The sequence below is a fragment of the Peromyscus maniculatus genome, chromosome 23 (assembly GCF_049852395.1).
Source record: "Peromyscus maniculatus bairdii isolate BWxNUB_F1_BW_parent chromosome 23, HU_Pman_BW_mat_3.1, whole genome shotgun sequence".
NCBI lineage: Eukaryota > Metazoa > Chordata > Mammalia > Rodentia > Cricetidae > Peromyscus > Peromyscus maniculatus.
The window spans coordinates 16,953,876-16,975,586 of NC_134874.1; the positions used below are offsets into that span (position 1 = coordinate 16,953,876).

Here is a 21,711-nt window from a genome sequence, read left to right on the forward strand (position 1 = left end):
GGAGAAGAGCATGCGCGTTCAGTTCCCAGCATCCACATGGTGACTCGCAACTGCCTCTAACTCCAGGTCCAGGGGATCCAACGCCTGTAGCTGGAGGGCTTCTCTCCAGGTTCCACCAAGCCCCGCAGTTCCACAATCCACGTATAAAATAATCACTCACGATGCTTATATTACTTATAAACTGTATGGCCGTGGCAGGCTTCTTGCTAACTGTTTTTATATCTTAAATTAACCCATTTCTGGTTCTGTGTTTCTTATTTAATAAGACGGTTGGTTACATCTACAAACGCCCTCTGGCCTCCATGGGCTCCAAGCACATCCACCATGCACATAAATTCATGCAATCATACACATATACATAATTAACACTAACAACTAAATCTTGAAGAAGAGGAGGGGGAGAATACAGAGGAGGCCGTGTGGAGACAGAGGCAGAGACAGGGGCATTGACTCCACCTACTGAAGAGCCGTGAAAACTTCTGGGAGTGGAGAGAGTCAAGGGCCCCCAACACAAGGCGCTCCCAGCCTAACCAGCAAGTTCCCATGCTTTAGAATCTTAGACCTAGGTGACTAACCCAGGCCTCTCTAAGGGGCTGAGGCACCACCACCGAAGGAATACCCCCTGATTTCAGCACTGGTGAGGAGACAGACACGCTAGTCCCTTGGCCTCCAGTCCTTGGCAGGACTTTCCCGTCCGCCTCTACCTGCCAATCAGGCTCCCATCCCAGACAAAAGCCAGACACCCTTGAGCGCCACGACCTTCAACACAGATTTTTTTTTGGACCAGTGTCTCTAGCCCAGGTTGGCCTCCTTATGGTAGTCAAACAGAGTGCTGGGATGGTGGGTATGGACCACCATGTAAAGTTCCCAGGGTGCTGGGGATTGAACCCAGGACCTCAGGCACGCTAGACAAGCACTCTACAAAGTGAGCCACAAGCGCAGCCTGACACGAATTCTGAGTAAATGGAGCTCAAGCCTCAGGCTAGCCTGTTAATGCCCTTCAAATTCTTGGAGCCCTGCTTACAAACGGAAGAGGCTCACCAGGCCAGGGAGTCAGCTCAGTAGATACAACTACTCGCTGTTCAACCATGAGGACCTGCAAATGACCCCAGAACCATGAAAAAGCCAAGCAAGCCTAGCTGCATAGGTCTATAACCCCAACACTTAGTGCATTGAGGTGGGTGGAGAAAGGAAGGTCCCTGGAGCTTGATGGACAGAGAGTCTAGCCAATCAGTAAGCTCCAGATACGGTGAGAGACCCTGAGTCAAAAAACAGACTGGGCATGGGAGATAAGATAGCAGCAGAGTGCTCACCTAGCACCTAGGAAGCCCTGGGTTCAAACACCAGCAACACACACACACACACACACACACACACACACACACACACAGAGGTGTGGTCATACATGGCATTAATCTCAGCACTAAGGAGGCAGGTGGATCTCTGTAAGTTCGAGGCCAGTCTGGTCTACATAGTGAGTTCCAGTCCAGCCTGGTAATAAGAGTTTGTCTTAGAATAAACAAATAAGCAAATTGGGCAATCATTGAGAACATCCAACATGGACCTCTGGTGGCCACATGTACACCAACATAGAAAATGCACCCACAGACACATATGCGTACATTGTGTACACACACACACCCACACACACACACACACACACACAGAAATGCAAACTGAGACAACACCCACAGGCCCTCTTCCAAGTCACAGAGCTCCTAGAAGGCTGGTCACGCAAAACTCTGAGACGATGAATGGCCGCTTATGAAGCCAGCCTGCCAGCAGTGGTCAGCTGGTTGCTTACCCAGACATCCCAAGCGCAGATCTGAAGCCACCCAACGTGGCAGGTTCCAGGGAGTATGTGGAATATGCTGTGTGTGTGGCTAGGAATTGGAAAAACCAGGGCACCTGTCACCATGGGAACAGACAAAATCTGACAGACATTAAACAGGGAATCCAGGTAACAGCAAGAAGTCAGGAGCCAGATAGGCACACGGCAACCCAGATAAGATAGTGCCACCTAGCAGGGTGACTAGCCAGTGCCTGGAGAGGCCACCACCTCCCCGAACACTGCAGCTGGAGTTCACCCTGATGCTCAAATCAGTGTGGTGGAGAGTGATAAAAACATCTGATGGGGGCTGGAGGGATGGCTCAGAGGTTAAGAGCACCGACTGCTCTTCCAGAGGTCCTGAGTTCAATTCCCAGCAACCACATGGTGGCTCACAACCATCTGTAATGAGATCTGGTGCCCTCTTCTGTATACATAATAAATAAATCTTAAAAAAAAAAAAAATCTGATACCCAACACACACACACACACACACACACACACACACACACACACACACGCACAAAAGCAAAATAAACATAAAAACCCCTATTCTTGTGTGACTTTTCTCGGGGACTTGATTCACCCCAGACAGGGTGACCTCTGGCCAAAGAGGTGATTCCAGCCCATCCGGATGAGTGCAGCAACATGTTTACTGGGGTCACTTACAGGAGCATGGGGTGACTCAAAGCATCTGCGTCACCCATCTGCTCCACCCCCAGCAATTGCGAACTACTTAGATATTCCCGGGCACCCTCCTCGCTCCCACAAGACCCAACCTTTCCAGGGTCTCAGGCACGAATCACAGAGACCCTGATTTCAAGATGGCCACACAGTGTCCTACCCCAAGTGTTCCACATGGTGGTGAGCCACTACCTCCACCCCACCCTCATGCCTCAAAAAGTGGGGCTGTACCGAGTCGGGACCCACCATGGGGCGGTGGGAGGTTAAAATGAGGCAATCGATTCATCAGGGTGGCCCCTGATGCAATGTCTACAGCAAGAAGAGTTGGGGATGCCGGGTGGTGGTGGCACATGCCTTTCATCCCAGCACTCGGGAGGCAGAGCCAGGCGGATCTCTGTGAGTTCGAGGCCAGCCTGGGCTACAGAGTGAGTTCCAGGAAAGGCGCAAAGCTACACAGAGAAACCCTGTCTCGAAAAACGGGAAAAAAAGAAGAAGAAGAGGAAGAGGAGGAGGAGGAGGAGGAGGAGCTGGGGCAGAGAGACCAAGGACGAGGCAGGCAGTGGCTGCAAGTTAAAGAGTGGGAACCTTAGGAGCCATGGCGGCAGCCCCTCCAGAACGGCCAAGAGGAAATGAGCATCGCTTAAGCCACCCAACTGATGGCCTTTCACTATGATGGCCCAGTAACGTAAGTCACCTAACCATGGTCAGAGAGGTGAGCCAGCTGTTGGAGGTCACACAGCTGGCGGGAGGCTGAACCAAGATTTGGGCACCAGCCAGAGGACTCCAAACTCAAGTTCTCACCCACTGCGGTATGGACGGACTCCCACTGTTGAAGCAGGTTGAAGGTCACATTCAAGATCGAAGCTAGGAAGAGGATGAGCCACGGAGGAAGAAGCTGAGGTTTGGGAGGGCAGACAGGGAAGGGCAGAGAAAGGGGGACAAGAGGAGTGAGCATGTATCCATACCCCTCACAGCAGCATGCTTCCCATACTCACAAGTGCCACCATCGAAAGACCGATACTGTGAAAAAAAAAAGAATCCCTCCATCATAAATAGTGAGGATGCACAGCCATATGTTACTATATAGATGAACCTGAAAACAAGTTCAGTAAAAGAAGCCATATCCCCGGCCAGGCGGTGGTGGCACATGCCTTTAATCCCAGCACTTGGGAGGCAGAAGTGGGCGGATTTCTGTGAGTTCGAGGCCAGCCTGGTCTACAGAGCGAGTTCCAGGCCAGCCAGGATACAAATAAGGCCGGGCTTGGTGGTGCACATCTGTGGGCCCTGCATTCCAGAGGCTGAGACAGAAAGGCTGACACCAGTTCAAGCCGAGTGTGAGCTACAGAGCAAGAACATCACAATAAAATCAGAGTTTGGATACACTGGAGAAAAAGTTCGAAACCAGGACCCAGTCGGGTATGTAGGGATTCTAAGAAAGGCAGAGAGCAGCCCGGGGGGGGGGGGTGTCAGTGGTTCCCTCTGGCAGGGCCACAGGACCACAAGGGCTTCATCTTTTCACCTGGGGCTCCTGTCACCTGATGAACGTGTATCATGGATGACCTTTGCCAGAACTACGTCCTCTTTCCCAATAATAAGAAACAAAGAGCGGGAGGCATGAGCAGGGCTGAGAACAGAGAGCAGAAGGAAATCCCAAGGCCAGCGCCTGTCAGGACCCCAGCTACAATGGGAACACCCGCTGAGACAGGCTCTCAGCCCAGGGGAACCAACGCAGCCTCCTGTGCCAGGAGGCCCGATGGGACCAGGGCCAGGATCAGGATTCCTGCAGGGCTCAGAGGCCAGGATGGGGAAATAGGACAGAAGGAGCCGCGCGGGGCGGCTGGACGTGAACCCTGGGCTGGCCCCAGCCTGGCCAGTGGAAGGATTAACACTTCTTGGGGCGTGGAGGCGGGGCTAGGAAAGCCAGCAAGCTTAAGCGGGAGCTGGTGCAGGATACTCTAACCCACCTAGGTTCTATGGTCACCACCCCTCTGCTGCTGCTGTGGAGCCCAGAGGCCTGCTCCACCAGGATAGTCCGACACCCATCACAGCGAGCAGCTTTTGTGCAGGGTCTGTGGGAAGAGCATACGTCGATCAAGCCCAGGGCACCCTGCCTAGAAGCTGACCAGCTCCTCAGCTCCTGGAAAATAGGGCTGGGAGGGTGTATGACAAGAAACTGGTGGCACCATTGGTAGGAAGAAGAGGACCCACATGGGACAATCCTCTAAACTTAACAACTGCAACCAAATGGGGGCATGGTGAGCCGGCCTGCCACCCCAGCTGCTAGGGAGGCTAAGGAGGAGGGTTGAAAGGTTCAAGGCCAGCCTGGACTCCAAGGCTAGTCTGGGAAACTCCATGAGCCTTTGTCTCAAGATGGCTCAGCAAATAAAAGCACTTTGCCGCAGAGCCTGGGTTCGTTCAGTCCCGGAGCCAACAAGATGGAAGAAGAGAATTGACTCCCCAGGGATGTCCTCTGATCTCTATATGGCCCCTCTGTAAACAAACAAAAACTGCCAAGAGACAGCCTAGCAGTTAAGAGCGTGTACTGTTCCCGCAAAGAACCTAAGTTCAGTTTCCAGGACCCTGGTCAGGTGGCTCACTGTTAACTCCCCGCTCCAGGGGGATCTGGTGCCGGGAAATCTGGCGCCCTCGTGTGGCCTCCATAGGCACCTGCGTTCATGTGCACATACGCACACAGAGAGGCAGGAAAGGTGGATTGGGATGGAGGAAGGTCAGTGTAGGAAGCCGAGGTTTCACAGGCGGGAGCCAGCCTATAGCTGCAGGCTGTGGGCAGAGAGGCAAGCGTCCTTGACCCACACAGAGTTCTACATGTATCCTCTGCAGGGCCAAGGGGTTTGGGTGAGGGCCAATGTGGCCGGCTGTCCTGCGTCAGCAATTTTCCCAAAACAACAGTGTTTTAAAGAGAAAGCCTGACGGTGGGAGAAAGGCCCACAGCTGAGTGTACCCTGGAGAGGCAGCTGGTCGTGGAGGGGCAAGGCTCTTCTGCAAGGTACTAACTCGGGCCAACTGCAGAGTCAGCCTGAGACATCACCAGGCGGTCGAAGGCCAGTGGGAAACCTAGACACGCCTTGAGCAAGCCTCCTGATGGCTCAGAGCAGCAGGCGGAGCAGAGTTCTGTTGCAAACGCGGATGACAGACCCGCCTGGAGGTGTGTGTGTATGTCAACACGGTGAAATGACATTCTAGGTGTCTAACAAGTACTAGCTCCCCCGCCGTCACAAAAGTCAGGGCCCAGGACATTATTCAGAACACGGTGAAAAGGCACAGAGACGTTAAGGCGTTTGCCTGAAGTTGCCCAGCAGGGAACTGGCAAAGCCAGGGTTCAAATTTAGAATGCCACCCACCCCCCCAGGCCCAAGCCCAGAGACTATTCAACTCTTTCACGATATTGACCATGACCCTATAGGAACATCCACCTCATCTCTCTCCTCCAGGGAGACGGCAAGCATGTGAGAACCCCGGGCACAGCTCAGCTTAGAAAGGGACGCCAGCAGAGGCCTCATCCCTGAGGCCCAGCCGCAGCCCCTGTACTGTCCCAGAAGAGCGGGGCGTGCATCAAAGTCCGGGGCAAGAGCCAACAGCTGCTTTGTCTGAGGCCAGAACTTCGTCCGAGCCACATTGCAGAACACGCCCCGAGCGGCTCGACGCCTCTTCCTTGGAGCCTGGTGCCGAGTGTCGTGAAGGTCACCAAGGCCCAGGCTCCTTCTCCTACTTCCGTCCCAGGGCCCATCCGGAGCCTCGAGGGAAGCCCACGCAGCTTGAACTTTGGCACTCGTGGCCCTGACGTCTATCGGAATACTTCCTCCCACTCCTGCAGCCGGGTGGGAGCCAAGAGAAAGGTAGGTAGGGACACAGGGACTCTGTCTGGAAGCCGCCATAGAATAAATCACCTGGCCACCCCTCCCCTACCAAGCTCCCTGTTTTTTTCCCTAGGTCCAACTTCCCACTTCCCTAGCTAGCCGGGGACTGTCAGCATGGCCCGCAGCAACAGGCCGGCTACCAACCACGGCCTTGAACAGAGCACGGTTTCCTCTGACCTTTGTGGTCTTTAAAGAGAAAATAAAGCATGGGGGTTGGCAAGATGGCTCAGTCGGTAAAGCCCTTGTTGCCAAGCCTAATGGCCCGAGTTCAACCCCTGGGCTCTACCCGGTGGAAGAAGAAAACCCGACCCTTGCCAGTTGTCCTCCGACCTCTACTCGTGTGTGTGTGTGTGTGTGTGTGTGTGTGTGTGTGTGTGTGTGTGTGTGTTCCCACCCCCACACACAAATAAACAAATACATGTAACTTTAACAAAAGAAAAGATGGGCCACGCATGGTGGCGCATGCCCATAATCCCAGGACTGGAAGCAGAGGCAGAAGGATTGCCCAAAGGTTTGAGGCTAGCCTGGGTTACAGGTGTGAGACCCTGTTTCAAATGACGATGATGATGATGGTGATGAGCTGGGCGTGGTGGCACAGGCCTTTCCCAGCACCCCAGAAACAGAGGAAGGTGGATCTCTGTAAGTTCAAGACCAGCCTGGTCTACATAATGAGTTCCAGGATTATATAGAGAGACCCTGTCTCAAAAGACCAAAATAATAATAATAATGATGATGATGAAATAAAATAAAAGGGAAAGAGAGAAACCCAAGTAGCTGAAGATCCAACAATCCAAGAGTTGTTAAATTTACCCTGATGAGCTGCCTCCTTTCTCCTCAAGAAAGGCTGGAGCTAACGCCAAAGGAAGCATCCCAAATACAGAACCACGAAAGGGGGTGATTGGGTGCTAACCAGGGGCCAAGGGTTCCTTCCCCACGCGGGCTACTGTCACAGGACACCACTCCATTCCGACCTGAGTCCTCAGAAGAGGGCTCCTCTTACACAGAGGAATGGTTTTTTTTTCCCTTGGTGCACAGTGATTGGTCCAAAGAGAAGCACGTGACCCAATCCCAGCCAATCAGAGGCAAGGGACTGTCAACCACCGCGTCTCCCGGCCCTGGGCATCATTGCTTTGATTTGTTTTGTTTCGTGTTTGTTATTTGTGTGTACGTAGGAGTTAGAATGTGTTACCTGCACGGAGGGCAGAGGACAGAGGACAGCTCGAAGGAGCTGGTCCTCTTCTTCCACCACGTGGGTCCCAGGATCAAACACCCGTCAACAGGCTTGGTGGCAGGCATCTTTACCCACTGCGCCCTTTCATGCCCCCCTCCCCCCCCCCCCTTTTTTTTTTTGGAGACAGGCTCTTATGTAGCCGAGATTGGTCTCGGATTCCCTATGTAGTCAGGATGATGTAACTCCGATTTTCCTGTTTTAGCCTTTGGAGTGCTAGGATTACAGGTGTGTGATAGCAGCCAGGTTTTCCTGTTGTTGCTGCTGCTGTTCTTCCTGACTGTGGGCCACACCTCCTCGTCTCGATAGATATAGATCACTAGCAGATCCATAGAGATCACGGGCAGATTAAGAAGCAGCTCTCCACCCCAGCCCCACACTGGCTCTGTGTGTGAGGAAACCACGGGAGGACGTGACCCCTGCTTTGGTAATAAACCTGGGCTTTACAGACTGCAGAGGAGAGAGAGAGCGGGCGGGGGGCCACGCCAAGCCAGGGCTGCCCAAGACCGTTCGCTACGGAAGGCAGTGCTCCGCAAACCTGCTCCTCACCTCTAATCCCTTCCGCCCTTGGTTAAGACAGGTGTGATTTATTTACTCACCACCCACGGCAGTCCCAATAACGTCTCTGAAAACTGGGTCTGTTCCTCCAGGCCCAATGCCTTTGTGCTGGGACACAGGTAAGAGGTCACTGGGGGAAGCCAGCTGCATATACATGGGGTACACCCTGGCACCCACACCAGAGAGAAGTTGCTGGAGTCAAGAGGAAGCACTTCGAGACTCGGATCCTGCCTGAGTGGTCCTTGCCAGGGGCTCGGGCCACTGGGTGTGGTCTGGGCCATATGATTGCCAGCTCAGGAGGCTGTCCTGGGAGACAGAGGCACATCAGAGCCCCGTGACTCACCCACAGCCCCCCCCCCCCCCGGCCCCCACAGAATGGAGCTGAGTCAAGCTACAAGGCTTGTGATTTCAATAATGGCCACTAGGGCCCGGGCCCGGCGCCTCAGCACTGGTCCCACCCCAGCCATGTAAAGCTGTGTACAAAGCACGCAGGATCCTCATCCTGGTAGGTCATCAACCAAATGGATGAGATGGTTGGAGGGTGAGCTCAGGGACAGTCCCAGGGGAGCCTCAGAGGACGTGGGGTAAGCTAGTGGCCAGGAAATGTCTTCAAATTTAAAAAAAAAAATCTCTCCAGGCGGTGGTGGTGGCGGCGGCGGCGGACGCCTTTAATCCCAGCACTTGGGAGGCAGAGCCAGGGGGATCTCTGTGAGTTCCAGGCCAGTCTGGTCTACAGAGTGAGTTCCAGGACAGCCAGGGCTACATAGAGAAACTCTGTCTTGAAAAACCAAATAAAATAAAATAAATAAATAAAAATCCCACTTACAGGTGCAGTGTGTAGATTGGTGGCAGAGCTCTTGTGTAGCATGAGTGCATCTCTGGGTGACTCCCAGGCACCACAAAATACATGTTTACTTTGAAGCACAGGAGAGGAACTGAGTAAAAGAGCCAAGGGAAAAGCTTTCGGCAGAAGGAACAGCAGGCAACGTTAGAGGAGAAGATGGGTGCGTGCGTGCGTGCGTGCGTGCGTGCGTGCGTGTGTGTGTGTGTGTGTGTGTGTGTGTGTGTGTGTGTGTAGAGGCCAGGATGCTGATTGGCCAGACAGGCAGGAGCCTGTGAAGAAAAGACTGATGGACCAGGGTGTGTGTGTGTGTGTGTGTGTGTGTGTGTGTGTGTGTGTGTGTGTTTGCAAGTCTCTGCCTCTCTGTGTGTATATGTATGTATGTGTCTGTGGGTTTGTGTGTGTGTGTATCTGTGTATGTCTGTGTATCTGTGTGTGTGTATATGTGTCTGTGTGTATACTGGGGTGGGGGTTCAGGACACTGATTGGCCAGACAGATAGAAGCCTGTGAAGAAAAGACTGATGGGCCAGGCATCGTGTGTGTGTGTGTGTGTGTGTGTGTGTGTGTGTGTGTGTGTGTGTGTGTGTAGGCCAGAGGACAACCTCAGGTGTGGTTCCTCAGACACTATCCACCTTGATTTTTGAGACAGGGTCTCTCTTTGGCCTGGAACTCCCCAGTTCACCAGGGTTGTCTAGAGTTGCCAAACCCAAGGGATGCTCCTGCCTCTGCCTCCTCCCCAGCGCTGAAATGACCAGCTCTTTTGACCTGGGTTCTGGGAATCAAATTCACATCATTTTACCTGCCTGGAACCTGAACCAGCCCTTTAAACCACAGTACCTGGAATTTTTTTTCCCCCTTTGGTTTTTCGAGACAGGGTTTCTCTGTGTAGTTTTGGTGCCCGTCCTGGATCTTGCTCTGTAGCCCAGGCTGGCCTCGAACTCCCAGAGATCCACATGGCTCTGCCTCCCGAGTGTGCCACTGCTGCCTAGATGCACCTGGGAATTCTAAAGAGCGGTCTGTGACAGGAAGAACTGCTAGGCAAGCCATGGCGGGGCAGTGGCACCATGGCACCCATGGCCTGGCACGGGACCTCATAGTGCCAAGTGTCCCAGGACACCTTGTGATTCGGCCTGTCCGCTCTGGCTAAATATTTGGGAACCCAAGGCCCGGTGCCAGGCAATAGTTCCAACACTGGGGACAGAGAACAAACACCACAGAGGTCCTTGCCCTCCTGAGCCCAGGATTCCCATGAGGACAGCGTGGCAGAAGAAAAAGGCCCGATATACAGGTAAATGTCACAGGTAAACAGTACAGTGTATTGGGGCTGAAGAAAAAAACATGGCGTGGAGACTGGGGCCAGGGGGGGCCTTCGTGTCAACTGTGGGAGCCAATGTGGGCTTCCCAAGCAGATGCGATCTGAATTGACCTAAGTGGGCTCTTATTGGGACATGTCACAGGCATAAGCCCACAGACCTGGCCCATGCACAAGGGGAAGCGGAGAGGACAGGCCGGGAAGGTGTCGAAGGGCAGGGTCCTGGCCTCATGGCGCAGGAGAAGGTCCTAGGTTATCTCTGGCTGCTGTACTGGGAGCCGCGGGGAGAGAACACAGGAGAGAGACATCAGAAAGAAGTTCAAGAATCCCGATAAAAGATACGGTGACAGGAGCCAGCCTCAGGAAAAGGGACTGAAGATAGGAGAGAGAGTCTCACTTCCCCAGGGCTCAAGCAGAGAGGAGAGAGAGTGAGCAAGTGATGACTGACTGCTCCCAAGGTCTTGGCTGGCGGCCACAGTAATGAAGACCCCAGGCCAAGCTAATCAGGAGGACAGGCCCGGAGATGAGGAGGGGGGGTCAGGACAAGGTGAGACACCTGGCAGACCAAAGTCCTCCTTCGAGGTCAAGGCTGGAGGAGTTCAAGAGAAAGGTGAAGGCCCACGGAAGACAGTCCGGAGCTGAGCATTGGATGGCTAAGGCACTGAGCGGTGAGCCGGGCCTGGGCATATTCTACCAGAGTAGAGCTGAGGCAAGGTGAGGACTCACCAACTGTGAGCAAAAAAGGACCCAGCCCAGCGACAGCCATGAAGACATCCAGGAGCCCCACCGCGAAAGTGGCCCAAGAGCCCTTCTAGAAGCTTCCAGGGAGGGTGGAAGGAACTTCATTGAAATGCCAGGAAGCAAGCAAGGGTCAGACCACTCCTGTTCCTTCCCTCCCCTCCCTGAGCAGCTGAACATCGCAAAGAAAAGGGATGGGAGGAGACAAGAAACCCCCAGGTCTGAGGAGACCGTGATCTGAGAAGGTGTAAAGCACCCGGCCATTCAAGGCTTGGAGTGGAAATCGCCCCTGGGCAGCCATGAAGCCTCCTGAGCTCCTCTTAAGGCTCAGAGCCAGGTTGAGCCAGGTTGAGCCAGGCTGAGCCAGGCCTGGTTTTTGTTTGTTTGTTTCTGTCTGCAACGCAGCCTGGCCTGACCCTCCCCTAGGCCAGAGGTGGCCAAGGCCACCTGTGAGGGAGGAAGAGGGAGAGGAGAGAGGTAAAAGTGTAACCGTTCTTGTTTTCTGTTTTCCATTTTTTGTCGACTTTCTCTCTCTCTCTCTCTCTTTTTTTTTTTAGCTCTGTCACGCTGTAGCCCAGGCTGGCCTGGAATTAGCAATCCTCCTGCTTCAGCCTCCTCTCCTGTTTGTATTTGTGTGTGTGTGTGTGTGTGTGTGTGTGTGTGTGTGTGTGTGTGTGTGTGTGTGTTTCGAGACAGGGTTTCTCTGTGTAGTTTTGGTGCCTGTCCTGGATCTCCCTCTGTAGCCCAGGCTGGCCTCGAACTCCCAGAGATCCGCCTGCCTCTGCCTCCCGAGTGCTGGGATTAAAGGCGTGCGCCACCACCGCCCGGCTTCCTGTTTGTATTTTTGGCAGAGCCCCTGGCTGAATCCTCCTTGGACTATATTGGCGACACCGGATCCAGGGTAGGCGGCTGGGAGCTTCGCAGCTGAACTCCCGAGTCCTGAAATGGGAAGTGTCAAACTTCCAGTGACAACCTGGGGGAGGGGCTCATGGTGGCCTGGAGCCTCTCTTATGCTGGCCAAGGATGTGTGAACACTCCTCTGGACTCTAGAAGTCCCGGATGGCCACAGAGCTGGCAGCCTGGGCCAGACCTCTTAGGAACCCTCGTGCACCTAAGATAGGCTCTACAGAGAGCCGAGTGGCCTCCCCAGGAGCGGGTCTAGAGTCGTTTGCTGGGATCCAAGGCCAGTGCACAGGATTCCAGGTAGCTGAACTCCTGGAGTTGGGGTGAATTAGGGTGAGTCATTGTGGGAGGACAGTAAGGAGTCCATCCTTCCCGGAAGGGTCCCTGGGGCCTTCCAGGAATGAAAAAGGGGAGAGCCAGGCTTCAGTGCCAGACAGGAGCACCTCACTGCTGCACACAGTGACCACACACAGAGTGACAATGACCCTTTTTTTCTTTCCTGCAGGGTTAGATGGCCTTGCACCTGCTTGGCCATCCCTCTGCTATGGAACCCCGTCCCCTGCCCCTCCTCAGCACATGGGAACATGTATCCGCACATTGTGTCCACGAGGGCCCAGACAACGACTTGCATCCACATGTGGATGGGCGCAACTTGCGTGGCACACAAAAACACACCTAGCCACATATGTCAACACTGGGACCCTACACCGAGCTGTATGTGCTAGTGTACCTGGGGCCACCATTGTGAGGACATTCACCAACAGGTGTGACACACGCACCGGAGACATGCGTACTAGTGGATGTACAAGGAACCAGGTGGGAACAGAAGTAAGCGCTTGGAACTAAAAATAGGCAGCCGATAGCCACAGCCACAGCCCTGTAGGGAACCAAAATAGCTCCTCACGAGCCAGGGGGACCGGAAGCCAGACGGGAGGAAAGAGGAAGAAAACAGAAGAAATCCCAGCACACCCAAACATCCCTACCCAGGGCCTGGAGAGCAAGGAACCTGCAGGGATACCCATCCTGACACTGAGGGCCCCAGAACCCACTGGGAGAGCGGCCCACAGTGGCCCAGGCAGACCTTAGCCTCAAGGTCATAGGGTGCCACAAGCTGGGGAAAGGCAGACTTTCCCACTTGAGTCCTCCTGAGGGGCTCTGAGCCTGCAGTCTTCTCAGGCAGCCACGGGAGAAAAGCCTAGAATACATCCACTGGCCATGCAGATAAATGGAGGACTCATCCATTAAGGGTAAAAGAAGGAAGGACCAGGGTGGTGGCCTTAGGCCTCTCCAGTCAGGATGAACTAAACCCAGAAGCAACAATCTATCAGCAAAGGCTACACCACCCAGAAGCTACAGTCTGTATCAGCGGAGGCTACACCACCACAGGCTTTGAATTCACTGAAAAGCTTGCTTCTGTTACCTCAATCTGTGTGACTTGGGACAAGTTACTTTCTATCTATGTGTGCCTGTGTGTGTCTCCCTGGAAGGAAGCCGAAAGCAACTGTAGCCATTTAGACACTAAATAAAAGGCTTTGAGAAACAGCAGACTGCTCAAGGTAACAGTGTCTACAAGCTGCTATCTTCTGTCAGGGCCCCCTTCCAAGGACCAGGCCCCAGAGCTCTGACAAAGGTCCCCAAACAACTCAGGGACAGTGTAGATACCCCAGGCTAGCCCAACTCCTGAGAGTTCCCTGGGGGTCCAGAGGGAGCAGTGAGAGCAGGAGACAAAATTGAGGTGAGGAGAGGTAGACAGCCATCTACCAGCATCCCAGTCAGCTCCCACAGCCCCTCCCCTGGCTAACTTCATGTTCAGGAAAAAGAAAGCATCACATACAGGCCTGGGACCGAATAAGGGCTGGAGAGATGGCTCAGATGTTACCAGCAGCAGCTACTCCCGTCGAGGACCTGGGTCCGGTTCCCAGAACCCACAGGTCAGATCACAACCACCCATCCCTCCAGTTCAGGCTGAGGGACATGTCAGGACCTTTGAAATGAGACTAGGGATCGTGTTGCTCAAACCAGGAGGGTGGCCAAGGGGTGGGGGGGTGGCTGAGTCGAGGGAGGGAAAGGGAGACAGACTAAGTGCGGATCTTCAAGCTGCTGAGAGGGATTTGGGGTTCCTCAGAAAAAGACGGGGAATGCCAAAGGATCTGAGCAGGATGGACATTGTTCCTCTGGCTGCCTGTGAAAAGCTGAGACTACTATATGGATCCAAGCAGGTGGAGCAACCAAAGGGGTTCAGGGGTTACCTGCACCCCCAGGCACGTGAAGTTAAGATGTCGGTGAACTAGATAGGAGGTAGCAGAAAGCAGCAGACAGAAACAGGGAGGCATGGACAGCCTGAGCCTTCTGCTCTGCACCTCAGGGACAAATGGATGAAGGAGGCATCAGCAGATGTATAGATCAAACCCCTGGGGTGAGTTCAACAGGAAACCCCACTTAAGGACAGCACAGGGGCCCCAGTCATAGACAAGAGAAAGATTATGAGGGCCTCTGATGAAGGGGGTGGTCCCGAGGATGGGCACCTGCCTGCCAGGTTGGGTTCTAGGTGAAGCAGCCAGGTTCTCAGTGCTGGTGGACTGGTGGCCTCTGGGACACTATCACACACACTCCAGGAAAGTCACAGGGCAATCACCCCCTTCAGTTGTTTCCTTCCTTGCCATGCCACCTGTGCTGGCTAGTTTTACGTCAGCTTGACACAGACTGCTGTCATCTGAGAAGAGGGAGCCTCAATTGAGAAAAATGCCTCCATAAGATTGGGCTGTACACAAGCTTGCAGAGATTTTTCTTAATTAGTCATTGATGTGGGAAGGCCCAGCCCATTGTGGGTGAGGCCACCCCAGGGCTGGTGGTTCCTGGTTCTATAAGAAAGCAGGCTGAGCAAGCCATGAGGAGCAAGCCAGTAAGCAGCACCCCTCCATGGCCTCTGCATCAGCTCCTGCCTCCGGGTTCTTACCCTGTTTGAGTTCCTGTCCTGACTTCCGTTAATAATCAACAGTGATGTGGGAGTGTAAGCCAAATAAACCCTTTCCTCCCCAACTTGCTTTGGTTTGGTGTTTCATCATAGCAATCGTAACCCTAAGATACTGCCTCACTTGTCATTTTTAGTTAAATTCATAAGACACGGATACATTCTTTTTTTGTTTTTAATGAGGCCGGGTGGATTGGTACAGACCTGTTACCCCAGCACTCAGGAAGCACGATTATTTCAAATAAAGCCTGGGTAACACTCAGTAATAGAGAGCTTGACTCAAAGCACTACAAAGCGAATAATAACCACTGGGGCTAGTGAGCTGGCTCAGCAGGTAAAGATGCTTGCTGCCAAGTCTCACGACTTGAGTTCAATCCCTGGGACCCACATAGTAGGAGAGAACTGACTCCTGGAAGTTGTTCTCTGGCCTGCACAGGAACACTGTGGCACGACCCTGTCCACTCACACACACATAAATACATACATATAATATTTTACAAAAAGAATCATGGTGGGCTGGAGAGCTGGCTCAGTGTGGTTAAGAGCACTGGCTGCTCTTCCAGAGGACCTGGGTTCAATTTCTATCATCCACATGATGGCTCACAACCACCTTGTAAGTCCAGTTCCAGAGGATCTGACACCCTGTTCTGGTCTCCGAGGGCACTGCACACACGTGGCGCACGGATGTAAACGCAGGCAAAACATCCATACGCATAAAATAAAACAAAAATGCGCAAAGAATCATGGACCCAGCATTATGTGCTTAGTGTGTCTGGTGTGCCCCCTCCCACACCTTTTTCTGAACTGTAATTGCACTGACAGGAATCTGTTGAAAATATAGAAAACTGCCAGGCATGTGGTGGCACACGCCTTTAATCCCAGCACTGGGGAGGCAGAAGCAGGTGGATCTCTGTGAGTTCGAGGCCAGCCTGGACTACAGAGCAAGATCCAGGACAGGCACCAAAGCTACACAGAGAAACCCTGTCTTGAAAAAAATAAGAAAATATGAAAAACGATTAGCTTTTATTATTATTGTCATTATTATTGTTATTATTATTATTATTATTATTATTATTATTATTATTATTATTATGTTTTGCAGCACTGGGGGTTGAACCCAGGGCTTTGCACATGTTAGGCAAGCCTCGCTCTATTACCGAGCTGTATCCTCAGCTTTCTTTTCGCCTTTTTTTAAATTAAATTATTTATTTATCTATCTATCTATTTATTTGTCAGGGTCTCTCTATGCATCCCCGGCTGTCCGGGAACTTGACTCAGAAGTCTGCCTGCCTCTGCCTTCTGAACACTGGGACTAAAAGTGTGCCCCGACGTGCCTAGCTTACGTTTTATTTAAAGGCAAGGTCTCACTGTTCGAACTTCCTGTACAGCCTAGGCCGGCTTTTAACTTCCTGTACAGCTGAGAGCCAGCTTCGAATTTACATTCCTCCTGCCTCAGCCTCCAGGTAGCTGGGAGGACAGGCAAGAGGCTGGGGAGGAGGGACTTTAACAGGAACAGTGATTTATCTCCATCATCCATGTGCTTTTTCTCCTTTCTTTTTTCTTTTTGGTTTTTGATTTTTTTTTTTTTTTTTTTTTTTTTTTTTTAAGACACGGTCTCTCTGCTGCCCTAGCTATCCTGGAACTCACTTTGTAGACCAGGCTGACCTCGAACTCACCAGAGATCCGCTTGGCTCTGCCTCTCGAGTGCTGGGATTAAAGGCGTGCTTCACCACCGCTCAGCCCATATGTTTTTGTAACCTGGCCCTTCTTAATTCTTTTTTGACTCTGCCCAGCAGCTGCCTGTATAGAGAGGGCTCTTCCCTATTTCCTGCTTCCCAACAGAAGGTAAATCGAGCATGGGCACTTAAAAAGTCCCTCCCAGCCCACCACAGGCCATGCTCAATAACCTGCTCTCCGACCTTTGCTATGGCCCAGATCCCTTATCTGTAGAAAGGAAGAATTCCGCAGCCTCGGTCTGTTTCACAACACCGTGGTTGGGCGCAAACCAGAAAGAAGCAGGCGGGTTCACAGGACATTTCCAAAGGCGCTTGTAATCGCCTTTGTAATTTGCTAATCTCTCAAAGGAGCAAACCAGATCTGGCCGCTGTCTCATTGACAGAGCCCAGCTCCCAAGTGATGGACTGCCCCCCCACCTCCCAGCTAGCACACTGGCACAGTGTGCCTGCACCCCTAAGCTCTGGAAACTGTCACCTGCGTGGGCATCCCGTGGCCCAACCCCGTGGAGCTGAAGATGGGAATCAAAGCCCCTGGAGAGCCCAAGAGAGGGTGATGTAGTTAATGAACGAAGAACCAAGGGGAAGTGGCTGGTGCCAGAACTCTCCTCAAGCGGGAGTCAAGAAGAAAATACCAAAATCGAAATGGAGCACACCTGTGGATCCACAGGCTAAGACTCACACTGTGGAAGTGTCTGTGGACTCACACACGAGGGTATGTGCTCTCTGTAGCCTGAGACAAAGGAAGTGGCCGGTCAACAGAGGCCTCGGTAAACAAAGGAATACCGCACAGTGTATGTGTGGGGTAGGGGGGGTGTAGTAGTTGGGGGGGGAGGCAGTAACAGATTGGCATGGTCTGTCTGCCTGTCATGCAGAAACCTTTGAACAGGACAGGGAAGACAGCTTCCTAGAGGATCGCGGCCTGTTTCCCAGAACCCGAACAAAAGCTGAACACTGAGCCAGGTGTGGCGCACGCGCGCGCGCACACACACACACACACACACACACACACCTTTAGTCCCAGCACTGGGGAGGCAGAGGCAGGTGGATTTCTGAGTTTGAAGCCAGCCTGGTGTACAGAGCAAATTCCAGGGAGCAATGGCTACACAGAGAAAACATGTCTCAAACAAACAAACAAAAACAACCTCAAAAAGAAAACAAAAGCAAACAAACAAACACAAACACTGAGCACAGTAGTCCATCTCTGGAACCCCAGCACTGAGGTGGGCAGAGACAGGCAGATTCCCAAGCCAGCCTCCAGCAGAAAAGGTACACCACTTAGCCGGGCGGTTGTGGCACACGCTTTTAATCCCAGCACTCAGGAGGCAGAGGCAGGGGGATCTCTGTGAGTTCAAGGCCAGCCTGGGCTACCAAGTGAGTTCCAGGAAAGGTGCAAAGCTACACAGAGAACCCCTGTCTCGAAAAACCAAAGAGAGAGAGAGAGAGAGAGAGAGAGAGAGAGAGAGAGAGAGAGAGAGAAGGTACACCCCATATCCAATGAGAGAGCCTGTCTCAAAAAATAAGGTGGACAGCAATTGAGGAAGACATCCAACATCAACCTCTGGCCTGGACTTGTGTGGTAAGCCCAGCCACACAGGCGCGCACACGCACACGAATGCACCTTTGAGAACTAACACTGAACAGAAAAACCATACTACTTAAGCCAGCACAGTGGTGCATATTTTTAATCCCAGTACTCAAGAGGTAGCCATATGTGGATCTCTGTGAGTTTGAGGCCTGGGCTACATAGTGAGACCCTGGAGAGAGAGAGAGAGAGAGAGAGAGAGAGAGAGAGAGAGAGAGAGAGAGAGAGAGAGAGAGAGAGAGAGAAGAGAGAGAGAGAGAGAGAGAGAGAGAGACTATCCAGCTCAGGTTTTATAACATATGTCCATCAGAGTTGGTGAGGTGGTGAGGTGGGCAGAGTGTGCTTGCTGGGCAAACAGGACCTGCGTTTGAACCCCGGGCACCACATTAAATGTTGAGCACTGAGAGTGACCCGGTGCTATGAGAAGGCAGAGACAGGAGGATGGCTGGGGCTTGCTGGCCGCCTACCTGGTTCATACACAAGTACGTGCATGCACACACCACACCACACACACACACACACACACACACACACACACACACACACACAATTGTATATACATATCTATAGAAAGGTCTAAAACGATACCATACCTATGATAATAACATCAGAAGAAATTTCTCTTTTTTCTGTGTGTGTGTCGTATGTGTCTGTGTGTTGTGTGGTTGTTATGTTTGTACTGGAACCCAGGGCCTGTTACATGCTGGGTAACTGATGCCCTGATTTTTTTTTTCTTTACAATTTATTTATTTTTAATTTTATGACATTGGTGTTTTGCCTACATGTATGTATGTGTGAGGGTGTCGGATCCCCTGGAACTGGAGCTGCAGATAGTTGTGAGTTACCATGTGGGTGCTGGGAATTGAACCCGGGTCCTCTGGAAGATCACCTCTGAGCCGTCTCTACAGCACCTTGTTTTTGTTTTCTTTTGTGTTTCTTAAACCAAGTATTCCTGCCTTTTATACATCAACTTCTTTAACTGACCAAAAAAAAAAAAAAAACGCATAAAACATGAAAATTCACAAAAACAAGGCTTCCATTCAAGTCGCAAAGAACGAAAGTGGCCAAAGTCAACTCCGGGGTCCCCCTCCCTGCTCCCCTCCGCCCCCGCCCTCCAGCCAGCTCCTGAAGTGAGCTTTCTTCTCCTCCAGGAGGTCGGCTGCACTCCAGCCGGGGCGTCTAAGAAGCGGCTGTCTTGGGCGAGGCGTGTCCTCCTGTCTTCCTTCCTTCACGCCACTCACCCCCCAACCAATCGCCTTTGGGATTTTCACTCGTCGGGTGCTGGAAGCCGCTCACTCAAACTTAAAGCCCCAAGCTACTAACTGGAGGGCAACTCCCCCAAACATGGCTTTCCTTCTCAAAGCCCGGGGCAGATGCCCCCCGCCCCACTGACCCGGCAGGCATGCGCAGTCCCAACGCTAACACGTTAACACCCCACCACCCCCACCCCGGCAGACACCAACCCAATAAAAGAAAACACTCCTGAGAGGAGCCCGGGAACCAGCTGAGATTCCCCCCCTCACCCCCAAATAGGAGAGCAGGGGTCACTTGCTCACGCCACCCGCGGCAAGCGGGGTGAGGAACAGGCAGCCAGTCCACGTGTTGGGTCTTGGCGTGGCTGAAAACCAAGACTGTCACTGAGACAAGGCCGTCACTGCTAACTTTGCTAATTCTGAGGTTCCAACGGGAAAAGGGTTTTCCTCGACCCCAGACACGGCAACCCCTGGGATCCTGGGACTTCTTTGCCATCAGATCCGAGGATCTTCAGGAGCAAGGGTTGAAAATTCAAAGCACTAAAAATGACAGTGTGGCCAAGAGGACTCAGAAGTGCCCATCAGAGCTCCAGGAAAGCCACCTGTGGCTCCATCTGGAAGGCCAGTCAGGGCCTAAGAAGGAGCAAACTTCATTCATTCTCTCCTTCATTCACCCTACGACGGGGCACACTGCACGAAGCCATTCTTAAATTCCCAGTAAACAAACCCGCTAAGAGGAAAGATGTCAATCAACCCATGTGACAACAACCTCTTCTATAACCCAGGTCCACTTCTAACTAAATGGTCCCTAAAGGCCAGCCTCGGTTTCCCCTTCCGGGGTAGCTTAGCGTCTCAGAAACACCCCTAGCTGGAGTGTAATGGCACGGTAATCTCCAGGACTTAATGAGCTCCGGGCACATTCGGAGGACACAGGCTCCCAGGGCAGAGTCTGTGGCTTGGCCGGCACCGCCCGCCTAATATAGGTGCCCGGTTGAAAGGGCAACGGGACCTAAGGCTGAGTGAGATCAAGAGAGAGGCCCGGCTGCCTGCCCTCACCGACCTGGGTACTGTCTGCCTCTGCCAGAGCGTGGGGGAGGAAAGCGGCTTAACTCTCCAGACTGGCAGGCAGTGTGGGGGCGAGCCAGGGCATCGCTGGGGCATCTGGGCGGGAGGAGACAGGCAGAACACCCACTGAGGACTGGGCGTCCGGGGGAGCCTCACGGAGAGGTACCAGGGGACACCAGCTGCCCACAGCCCTGAGCTCACTAGGTACAGTCACCGGCCGGGATGCGTAGAAGGGCTGGAGGTCAGGGCAGCAGCAATCGAAACTCGGACAACCAGGCCACACTTCTGCTCCAGCGAGGGTCAGGCCCCTGGGACGCTGGTGACTCAGACCTCCAAGCCTCCGGGGTGAGCCTGGGCCTCCCAGGTGGTGGGAAGGGTAGCGCCAGTGTCCCACCCTGCGTCCCTCTCCCCCGGAGGACGAGTCACTCACCTTCAGCACCTGCTGCTTGATGAGCGAGGGCACCAAGAGGATCATGACAACACCGAGCGCCGCGCACAGCACCCCCAGGACGCCCAGCCCCACCGCCACCCAGCGCGCCCTGGCGCTGCCGCCCATGTCCGCGTGCGCGGCCGGGGCTCGCGGGGCTCCGGGCCTGAAGGGGACAGCAACAGAGGCGACGGAGGCCACAGAGATGACAGAAGCCGAGGCTCAAGCTTCAGCAAGGTGAGTCCCCGTCGGTGGCCGGCGCAGCAATAGCCCTGCAGGTGGCCAGAGGCTTTATGCGCCATGGCCCGGGCAGCCCGCCCCCTCGCGCAGCGCGGGATTCCGGAGGGGGTGGGTGGGCGGGGAGTGGGCGGTGCTCTAGTGGTGAGTCATGGGCGTGGCCTCCGTCTGGAGCGGCCCCTCCGAGTTCCGCAGCTCTCTGAACCAGTGCACCGGGCGCCTGGATTCCCGCTGCGCGCTCCGGATGGCGCTTCCTTGTGTCTCTGGCTGGTCAAAGTGGGAACCGATGCGCTCCCCATAGAGCGCAGAAGCCCCTGGCTCCATCTGCACTGGCTAGCCACCCCCACTCCTGTGATCTCGTCTTTCTCCCGATGCGAATGCCTCCCGGCTCCAGCATCCCTAGCCTTGCATCAGTTGCAGTCGGCTGGGGCCTGCCTGCTTGCCTCCGGGCCATGCACGCCCTCCACTC

General features: G+C 53.5%; 1 protein-coding gene and 1 long non-coding RNA gene across 3 annotated transcripts in view; one reads left to right on the forward strand and one right to left on the reverse strand.

Moving 5' to 3' along the window:
* Nucleotides 1-21,333, reverse strand: part of Scarb1 (scavenger receptor class B member 1) — a 68,091-nt gene extending 46,758 nt beyond the window's left edge. Inside the window, exon 1 of one of the 2 annotated variants that reach the window (XM_006970669.4) lies at nucleotides 21,009-21,333. In XM_006970669.4, coding sequence (XP_006970731.2) covers nucleotides 21,009-21,134 — 126 coding nt within the window. In that variant the 5' untranslated portion in view covers nucleotides 21,135-21,333. The remainder of the gene's footprint in view (nucleotides 1-21,008) is intronic. The other variant, XM_006970668.4, reaches the window with a different exon arrangement.
* On the forward strand, nucleotides 9,223-13,961 carry LOC121825514 (uncharacterized). Its single transcript, XR_006067834.2, has 3 exons — nucleotides 9,223-10,306; nucleotides 11,920-11,969; nucleotides 12,477-13,961. It is a non-coding gene; the product is annotated as an uncharacterized LOC121825514 (long non-coding RNA).
* Nucleotides 21,334-21,711: the final 378 nt, after the last annotated feature.